The sequence below is a fragment of the Phalaenopsis equestris genome, unplaced genomic scaffold, assembly GCF_001263595.1.
Source record: "Phalaenopsis equestris unplaced genomic scaffold, ASM126359v1 Scaffold000800, whole genome shotgun sequence".
NCBI lineage: Eukaryota > Viridiplantae > Streptophyta > Magnoliopsida > Asparagales > Orchidaceae > Phalaenopsis > Phalaenopsis equestris.
This window is the reverse complement of record NW_018165240.1, coordinates 398,152-408,976: the sequence shown is the minus strand read 5'-3', so window position 1 is coordinate 408,976 and position 10,825 is coordinate 398,152. Positions and strand designations below refer to the sequence as shown.

Here is a 10,825-nt window from a genome sequence, read left to right as displayed (position 1 = left end):
CAATATATATAACACACTGTGATAACAAAGCACTGGTTTAGTTTAAAGTCAAAACAACATCAAACTCTATCAGAGCTAGAGTCAAAGGTTCTTTTAGTGCAGGATTGTGTGAGTACTAGAAAATCACCTAGCTCTATTTACAAAACTTCAAGAGCACTCTAGCCACACAAATTATAGTTTTGCAAATTAAAAAGAAAAATATACTGTTTGAGAATTCCTTATTAACTCGATAAAGACATCTATACTAGTGTTTAAAAAAGTGTACTTTGAAGCAAAGTAGTTCAAAAAAACTTTATAAGGTATGCATCAAAGTGTGTGGTATGAAGTGAATGTTTGGTGATGCGAGCTTAAGACTCAATTTTTCTTACCACCAAAAAAAAAAAAAAAAAAAATCATTTTCTCTAATCAGCCAATGATTCCCCTTTTGCAGCTCTGAGATAAAAAACTTTCATGTCATTTTTTACATCTTCATTGATTTTTTAATATAATGTCATCCATCTCATCCTGATTCCAATCTACTCCTTTTCTAATAACATTACAAATTGGCACCTATCTGATTGCAGCTCTGTTAACTTTTTTTGGATTATTTATATTATTTTCTTCTCCACTCATCCAAATGCAATACATATTTTTATTAGTCTCCCCCATTTGAGTACCGAATCCCACCCATAAATTTAATGATTTTAATGTCAGACAAAAAGTAGTAACCAACCTCAATAAGTTTTAAATCTAGGCGATCTCCAACTTTAAAGGCCTGTAAACATTAATAATGCAAAGTTAGCCAAAAAGACGAGAATAATCAAGTAAGAACGTATGAAACAAAACAAATAAACTGTCGAACATACATCCTCAGCCTTAGCTAACCATTCCGAACTAAGCTCACTAATATGGCAAAGTCCCTGTTAAAGAGAATGAGCAATATACAATGAAAGTTACAGTTGAGTTGCAAAAGCACGGACAATAAATATGTACAATTTCAAGTACTATATTTACAATGAAAAAAATGAACATTTATTCAATTTGAATTATTTCTTGTGATCACTAAAAATAATGTTATCCATTGTTATCTTAAGGTAATGAATGCTCGCCAATGTAAGCGGAATGCTAGTTCAGATCAGAATTTTGCCGAGCTTCAACTGAACATAATGGCCTTCGAAACAGCAATCTCCTTTGGTGACCTCTCCGGCTATGCATCAAGATCACATGGCAATGCTGGTATGTAAGAATCCTCTCTTCAAACTAAAACTATCAGGAATAGAAATCATCATTGGCAAGATTGCTAAAAAAGATTGAAACTTGAATGCCTTCATTTGAAATAAATTTGAAGTGGCCTTGGAAACGGTCACCACCTGGACGAGTTACAACCGGAGCACCTCCTCACCGTCGATATAGCCCCCGGTGGGGAAAGCGCCTCAAAGGCAGCAATAAGAAATCCACAATCAGAATAATCAAAAACCTTCTCTCACCTTAGCAAATAACATGTATACATAAGAGAGGGTTAGTAAAAAGATTAGACAAGTAGAAGAATAGACAATAGATAAAAGAGGGGTGATGGGAAAAGAAGGAATTCAAAATTGGGATAGAAGTGAAAGGTGGTAGATAATGTAAGGAATCAAAAAGGAAAGAGGGACCCACGATTACTGTAACAGCTACTGTTACGCATCCACGGTACTGTAACAACTACAGTGTCGCGTCTACGATAAGCTCCCGTGTCAATCTATTTGGGTTGGGGGAGCTTCAACCTTATTCGTCGAAGCTTTTAGAGTAAAAAAACTATGGTGGGGGTGGCTTGGGTAGGGACAAATGCTAGAAATCCTAGGATATAACTAGGTTTAGACTAGCTCTAATACCACATGATACCAAAATTAACACAAACCACAACAGACAAAACAAATATTATTATTGAATTGCGAAAGGTTGCACGAAGACTCATCAAAAACCAAAAATAAATTACCACAACACCCAAACGATCAAAGGACAATAACAATGTTATAAAATAAAAAAGAAAACAACGCAAAGCACAAAGACAACTTCCTCTAGGGCGAGCGTCATGTCTGGTAGGGGAGGAAGGTGAATGCGGTGGTGCTGGAAGGAGCAGCGAAGGCAGCGGTAGGAGGCCTGCTGGCTGGTGGCTGGAAGCAGGACAACACGTAGGAAACGGGTGTCCGATGGTTGGAAATAAGGCCTGGAAAGCCGGGACTCCTGCTGGAAGGCGGTTGAAGGTCTGGATAATAGTGGGACAGCCGTGGTAAGCGTTGAAAAATAGCAGGGAAGGTGTCGGCGTGGCTGGCGACAGCAAGACAACTGATGGAAGTGTCGAACAATAGCAAGGAAGCTGTCTGCGTGGCTGGCAACAGCAGGACAGATGTTGAAAGCGCAAACAACAGCAGGGAAGGTATCATAGTGGCTGGCGGCAGCAAGACAACTACAGGAAGCGTCGAACAACATTAGGGAATGAAGATAACAACAAGGTCGACTGATTTGCAGCTGCTGGAAGCGGGCCAGAGGGGGTAGTGGAAGGATAATTATCTGGTTGGGTTTGAGCTACAGCATGAGCACCATCCAGACCATTGGAGACAATTACCGCCTCGGACGAGTTAAAACCCTTCTCATCATTGGGTACAACCCCCATAGGAAAAGAACGCCTCAAAGGCGACAACTCAAATCAACAATCATCAAAAACCTTCCTCGATTCTTGGCAACCAACATCTATAAATAAGGGGGAAATAGATAGACTAGCAAGTAGGAGAATAGGCAATAACTAAAGAAGTGGGGGGAGGGATGGGGAGAGGAAAAGTACAAAATTGGAAGTGAGGCTATTCTAGGAAGGAATGGATTGAGGTAGGGAATCAAACAGAAAAGGAAATAAAATCGAAGAGGGGATAACATTTACTGTGTTGCTACGGTAACGCGTCAGCGGTAGTATAGCTGCGACAGTACTTTGGTCTCCCGCATCACTTATCTTTTTCTACATCCTCCCCATGTTGCTCTCAACCGCCCTCCATTGCTGCAGCCGCCCCCAAACAGTCGGACCTTATTGTTTTCCCTTCAATTTCCCCAATTCAGCTACCTGTCCTCGCTGCCACCACCCCAGACAGCCATCCTCTTGCTGTCTTGCAGTTCCCCGCATCCCTCATCGCTTCCGTCAAAATTACCCCTCGCTGCAGCCACTCGAAAACAACATTTTCCTGTTGTTTTCTGTTGTTCAAGCTATCTAGCCCTCCATTCCTCTCCTTCCAGCTTACTGCCCTTGCCGCAACTCCCCCCCCTTGTCGCCGATGTCCGAATCCTTTGTTGTTGCCACACCTCCCAGCCTTCACCCACTCTTTGCTACCTCTTCAAAGGGCCAAACCCTCGCTGATCAACACCACCAACCTGATATCCATCCTATTTAGTATATTTGTGTCGAGTGTTGTATTTTCCCTTTCAAGAGTTGGTTATAACCGCCCCATTTGCTTTCAGTAATAATAATTTCATTTTTATTGTGATTTGGGTTAACTCCGATATCAGAAAAAAAATGCTAGCTTCTAACCCATAAATTGTGAAGAAAAATATGAAATTTTTTGAAAATCGTCAATATATATCTTTTTTTTTTAATGAAATTACACATCAGATGTGACAGTTCCATCTTGGTCATCCAAATTTTATATAACTAAAAAATTAGTTCTTTTTTCATCAAAGAAAAAAAATGAATGGCTTTTATATAAAATTTGTCAATTTTCTAAACACACTTGAACTTCCTACACTAGCATCCTTATAAAGCCTCCCAACCTTCTACAACTATCCATATTCGCACAAGGGTCCATTGGAACAAACAAAATCTTGAGTGCTAGATAGCTTATACCCTTTATTGTTACCAACAGTCGAAGCATTTGGATCTTTTGGATAAAATTTAAGTATAAGAAAAATTTCAGTTCTAAAAAATTTTGCTCTTTTATAAAGACTATAACCCAAATATTAAATTCTCAAGGCTGTCCAAGGGAAAATTATTTTCATTCCATTCACGGAATATATCTCCTTCAACATGGAATTATACGCCAAACTTCTTGTATCCACACTCAATAAAATGAAATGATAGAAAAGAAAAACATACATTTTTTGGAGATTGCTTGATCAATTATAATCATTAATAATGTTTCAGCTCATGAGGAGATAATGTCACAACAAGTGTACTTTTATTGTCACAATAAAAAATCTTATGTCGATAAAAACATGACCTGTGTTAATTAATGGAGTTTTGCACCAAATAGTACAAAAAAATTATGATTATGATTTGAGCGCTATTACTAAATGATCCACCATGAAATGATAATTAAATTATGACAATGACTAAAGTTTGTAAGCTCCCCCATTACTCAAATACCCTAAAGTGAATTATAGTTTGAATTATATGATGGAAACCATTGTTAATTGACGTCAAGTTAAACGTCGCCTAAGACAAACATTTATTGCAGATCTAAAAGGCCATCTTAGATGACACAACCCGTATTATACAAGTATCTTTCAATCAAATTGTGTCAATCACCGCCTATGACAAAGAAGACTAACACCACAACATGGGATGACATAAGAACAAATAATGGCGTTCGCCAACATTTTTCTTACCATACGCTTAACAACTTTTGAGAAAAATGCTTTTTTTCTTTGCTTTCATTCCAATAAATAATAATATGTACAATCTACTTTAAGTAACCTAATACTTATTCCTAATCTAAATATATTCAGCTATAAGGAAAGAATATGTACAATTAACAAGAGAGGTAAATCAGGAGAGAAAAATTGGAAGCAATTTAAGTAAGGAAACTCCTACTTATAGGAAACTCATAATTTAAAAAAGAAATACTAATTCTAGTTGCCTGATTTCTATCATTCTTGATTGATATCCCCCAACAAATTGATGTTGACTAATCAAGAAGTATCAATTTGCCAACAAGAAACTGATGACACTGCCAAAAAGAAACTCATGACACTGCCAAAAAATAGCCTTAGTAAATATATCAATTGTTTGAAGATCAGAAGAGATATGAAGTATATAAATAACATCATTATCATAAGTTTCTCAAATAGAAAGACAGTCTACTTCAATGTGTTTCATGTGCTCATGAAAGACAAGATTAGCAGTAATTTGGATTGCGCTAGTGTTATCTGCATAAAGATATGTAGACTTAAGTTGAGGAGAACCATGCTCAGCCAACAAAACCCGAAGCCAAATGATCTCAGAACAAGCAGAGGATATAACACCAACCAAAATTAGACACTCGATCTTATTTCTTGCTCTTCCCAGAAATTGAAGAGTTGTCGAGAAATATACACCAACCAGTAATAGATCGACGTGTATCAAAACAACCAACCCAATCAACATCACTACAGGTAGTTAAGTGACTAGGAGACTCCGCAGAAAACAAATCACGATGAAAAGTATCTAACAACACGTCGAATTGCAGCAAAATGAACATGTGTAGGTGCATGTATAAATTGACTAACTTGTTGCACAGGAAATGAAATATCAGAACATGTAATAGTCAGATAATTGGAACTCCCAACAAGTTGTCGAAACAGAGATGGATTAGATAGAAAGTTATCGTCATTCCGTTGATATTTAGCATTCACTTTCAAAAGAGCATCAACAGGACGATCCTCTTGGAGACCAGCCAAAACAATGAGTTCCTTAGTATAGTTATGCTGATGAAGAAAAATATGAGCGGGAGAAGAGTGAACCTCAAAACAAAAGAAGAAACTAGAAAAAATTTCAAAAAAAGAAAAAAAAAACAAGAAGAAACTGGAAACTTAGCAGTACCAAGAACTTCCTGGATATCAAACAATTTGGAAACAATGTTCTCTGTTTTCTAGTTTTAAGTTTAATTAGCGATCTTCCTAGACACAGCAATCTACCTATTAATTTCATCTCAAATTTATGCAGATTACTGAAACTTCTTGAATCACCTGAAGGATGGCAGCTAAAATCAGAAAATTTTCTAATTCATGGTTCAAGTATCACCTCTAATCATATTATTTTAGCCCAATCCTTTTCTTCACTTAATTCTTTCATGTTAAAACAGTGAACTCTCTATTTTCCAGTAATCCTGTTTTGCGACTGCCGAATTGGAATAAGAACCTGTAGGCCAGTTCATAAGTTTAAACCTGGAAAGTATAGTATTCACTAAAGAGGGCAACAACATTTGTTGGGCGGTTATATTGGTCACGGCTACAATTATGACAGTTATTCATAAGATTAAAAGAAATTGTAATTTGAACCTTAAATAGTTGTGTGAATTCTGTTTATGCATTTCCCATTGTATTGAGAACCAAAAACCCAAATCTCCTATTTGTTTTGCCACTGTGTTTCTCTTGGTCAGAAAAACTAATATGAAATCAATATAACTTCTGCTATTTCATTTCCATCACCAAATCCATAACTACATTAATGCCTCATAGCTCGTACTACTAGAACATATATGCTATTAAAAACACCTCCAATAAATGGCCTTTATTGATCAAGCAAATATTGCAGCAGCTTCCATCTATTATCAAATTTTTTTAACTATATTTTAATCAAATTTGTGGAGCATAAGTACCTACTGCATTCATCATATCCTCAACATTACTTATCCAGAAGTGATCACCCTATTACCAAAGATATTCAACTTAAAAACTCTATCTTTCAACTCTTTCGACTATAATCAAAACCTTATCTTATAGTTAAACATTCTAGCAAATGATAAATTATAATCTTCCCTGATGCCCATGGCTCTAGCTGATGGCCCAATCACAAGTTAGAAAAGTGTTTGATCATTTTTCCCAAGATCTGAGAGGAAAAGACCAAAAAATTGAATGTATACATTTCTCAATGAGATTCAAAAGAAGATAATGAATTGTACATCATAGATTAATCCAACTATGGTTCGAACCAAAAGTCTTAGATTGAATGAAGGTCATAGCCCCAGGCAGTTCTAATCACTGGCACACTATTTTCCCCTCTTATCCATTCTAATAAATCCTTTAGTTACGAAGATGGCTACTCCAAAACAGCCACAATTCAATCCCAAAAATGTTGTCCCAAAACCTTATTTAATCTCTTTCAGTATTAATGCAAACTAAAGACACCACTTATCACCAATATTAAATCAGGTTATATTTTTTTTTCAAAAACAACATCTACCCACATTTTAAAATAAAATAAGTTTAAAAAATCAGTCGTTGAAAAAAATAAAACAAGAGGATCTGCCATCCAATTAAATAACGAAGGAACCAAGTTGAAGAATGAACAAAACGTTAAGACGTAACAGCAATTTGATCAATGCCCGAAATAAATAATAAGAACAGGAGTACAGGGATACTGGAAAATGCAACATTAAAAAAGGTTGATGGAAAGCATAAACACTAAACATTTAAAAATAGGTAATCATACAATGCAAACCTACCTCACGCCCTGGTGCAATCTCTACAAAAACTCCATAGGGTGCGATTGATTTAATTTCACAATCCCTGAGTAATTCAACAAAAGACAAAAAGAAACATGATTTCTGCAAGATAACAGAATAGCCCTACGAACCCAAGAAGGGCAACTAAGAAGTTTGCAAATAATCATTGAGCTCATATCACGTTGAAAAAAAATTGTAAAATAAATATATAACACAATCAGAGACTTATTTTAATTTCTACAAGTCATATTCAACATGAAGGTCATCATTTGTAAAAGGTGGAAATTAAGAAACCAAAATTAAAAATTTCTATATTTTCCAAAGCTCAAAACATAGATATAGCACAATTTTTAAAATGAAAGTGGACCAATGCTTTCAATTTTGTTGTTTTGCTTTACATCATAAAAATACACTTCAGACAAAAATGACTTCAATCCAACCAACCAATATCATTAAAGATCAGGCTTATTTACAGCAAATAGCAGTTAATAACCTCAAGCAGGGACATGGCCTTTTTTCCTTTGGAAGAAGAGGACAAGTACACAAATAAAAAAGCAAATTTAAGAGTTCAAATTTAAGAGTTAAATTACCTGTTCTGAAAAGTTAATAAAATAATTACTAAATTTTACATTCTGATAAAAAAAATCTATGATAACAACAACCATGATTTAAAATCCAAAAGTAGGCCCCGTCCGTAGAACATTCATACAACAGTAGTTTCTAAGGAATCCTTGACTCTTTATTTAATACCTTCAGTACAATTATCTTAAACTTTAAAAGTAAAGGAAATTTGAGCAAAACCAAGCCATTCTATTTTCTACAACTTACCAAACTTGCTCAAATGCAACGTTCAAACTCCCAACCTTCTACTAAAATCAACATTTTGAGCCTTCCTTCGTGCAGAAATGTCCATGTTAAAGTCATAACAACAACAACAACAACAACAAGCCTTTATCCAACTAAGTGGGGTCAACTACATGAATCCCTTTTTTCCATTGTGTCCTGTTGACCATAATATTTTCATTTAATTTTAATAAATTGAGACCATTCTTTATACAACATGCCCAAGTAAAAGATGTTACAAAACTTATTAAATTACACAAAACTTAACGATAAAAAAACAGCATATTACAAAAACTTTGTGAGTTCCAAAGATAAAGAGGCCAAGAAAACTCCTTGAAGATGTTTTTATAGTATCCCTATCCAAAATAATTTAGTAAGGCTTTCTGGCAATTGAATGATGAACTTCTCACAACATGACCTGATAGCATGACCACAAACTTTAAAATTAGGGTAGTTAGCTTTCCTTATTTTCACTTTAGTATCCCAAGCAACCATTATTTCCTATGGGGGAAAGACATGGATTTGGCAAGTTTTATTCATATAACATGGCTAACAATTCAAGAGCATCTACAACAACAACAACAACAAGCCCTTATCCAACTAAGTACAGCTGGCTAAATGAATCCTTTTTCTCCATTGTCTTATTGAGTGTCATATTTTCATTTAATTCTAATAAATTAGGATAATATTTTACACAACATAACCAGGTCTATTTAGGTCTATCTCCACCTTTCTTAGCATAAATCAAATCTAAAACAACTACTCTCCTAACTGAATCATCAGATGCTCGACATTCAATGGGACAAACAAAATGCACAAAAAATTTAATGGATTTTAGATTAATGTGACAAAATACATTAGAGCTGTTGCTTAAACCTATTGTAGTCTAGTACATAAATGACTGAATTTTAGCAATAAACAGTCAACTGAAATCTCATTTCAACATATTGATCTAACTTTAAAATAAGCTTTTTAAAAATTAATAATAAAAAACTAACATCAAACCTGAAGATGTCACCAACTGTTGGAACCATTGTTAGATTAGCTATTATGGCTTTAGACTTCTCTAAACTGGACGAATCCCTAGCGGTAATTTTAACCTGCACAGTTCGAGAAATGAATGAAGTAAGATGATTCACCTTTACGACTTGAGGTAGAAGACACTCAATAAATTGAGGCTATTTCATAAAGGAAAAAGAATATAATTCATATGATTATTACTATTCCATTATCTTGGGTTTCTATCCCTTCTACTCCAGTCTCTTCAATAATGTTTTTCACTTTTTTCCCGCCAGAACCAATAATAAGATGAATTTTCTCTGGTTTGACCTACAAAATAATTGCACACTTAAAGAAAAATCTGAATAAACCAAAATTTACATGATAACTCTTCAAAATTTCAATACAGATACATGTGCCATGTAGATTAACAAACCTTCATAACGTGAATCAATGGGGCATACTTTGAAATCTTCTTGGATGGAGGAGGCAAGCACTTCAACATTTCACCTGTGATGATAAAACCACGTAGAATAATAAAAAACAATTGCATAGCCACTTGATAATAGTGAAAAGTTTATAAAAGTGGCTGCCTCAGGGTCAATTGCACTTGATTGATCATCCATAGGGTTAATTACATGAGTTAAGCCCCAACCCATTAATGCAAGTTCAAACAAATTTGTCGAATTGGTTAAGGCTTTAATCAAGAGAGTTAGACAAACCTCGATTAACCTAATCAAGGTACAAATTCAATAAAATTGGTTTAATTAACTTTCTTAATTAATTTGAAGATAGTTAAGATCACCAACAAACTAAATTAAGATTAACAATTTTGCAATTAATTTAAATTTCGTGTGAATTATTTTGGGATACTTCAAACCATTCAAAAAAAGCACTAAATGATTGGGATCCAATCACAACTATTTATGATAATAGTAACCACTGAAAGACCCAAAAAGCGTCATGAATTAATCTTCTTCACAGTTAGTCCATCTACGCAATCCTTTCCAAAATCTGCTTATTCTACTACACCCTATTCAAGAAAAAAAAAATCACTCTGAATGTTTGAACAATTAAATGTAATGTGCCCATATCCATGACACATGAAGCACTTCTTGATTGAAAATATATTGGGGGTGCTGGTTCGATCAATTTTTTTCTTCTTGCACTAGCTTTTCCTCATAGGAGATAGGCCTTGGCACTAATCAATATGCTCTTGCTACCCAATTAGATGAATGACTTAAGTGTGAGTGGACCTGTTATTGTGTTGATTCTCCACCTTCACGCATAAAATTTGAACATCATGCAAAGTTCAATAAGGTTGATTGTCCACCTTCATGTATAAAATTTGAACATCATGTAAAGTTCCATAGGGTTGTATATACACCACACTGTCAATAGATAATTTTAATCCTCCCAGATATTGGATTATGTTATTCTACTCTAACTCTATTTACTCACACTTCAACATTAGCTATTCAAACTCAACGGTGTATTCCTCTACTTATAAGCCCTACTGGGGAAGTATGAAATATAAATATATATATATATATATATATATA

General features: G+C 34.8%; 1 protein-coding gene across 3 annotated transcripts in view; it reads right to left on the bottom strand.

The window, feature by feature from the left end:
• The window catches only part of LOC110031274 (probable polyribonucleotide nucleotidyltransferase 1, chloroplastic), a 100,980-nt gene that overhangs the window by 8,180 nt on the left and 81,975 nt on the right, over window positions 1–10,825 (bottom strand). For 2 of the 3 annotated variants that reach the window (XM_020734389.1, XM_020734388.1), the window contains exons 18-23: window positions 9,700–9,773; window positions 9,486–9,593; window positions 9,270–9,364; window positions 7,422–7,485; window positions 846–899; window positions 713–754 (exon numbers count right to left, since the gene is read on the bottom strand). In XM_020734389.1, coding sequence (XP_020590048.1) covers window positions 713–754; window positions 846–899; window positions 7,422–7,485; window positions 9,270–9,364; window positions 9,486–9,593; window positions 9,700–9,773 — 437 coding nt within the window. The remainder of the gene's footprint in view (window positions 1–712; window positions 755–845; window positions 900–7,421; window positions 7,486–9,269; window positions 9,365–9,485; window positions 9,594–9,699; window positions 9,774–10,825) is intronic. The other variant, XM_020734390.1, reaches the window with a different exon arrangement.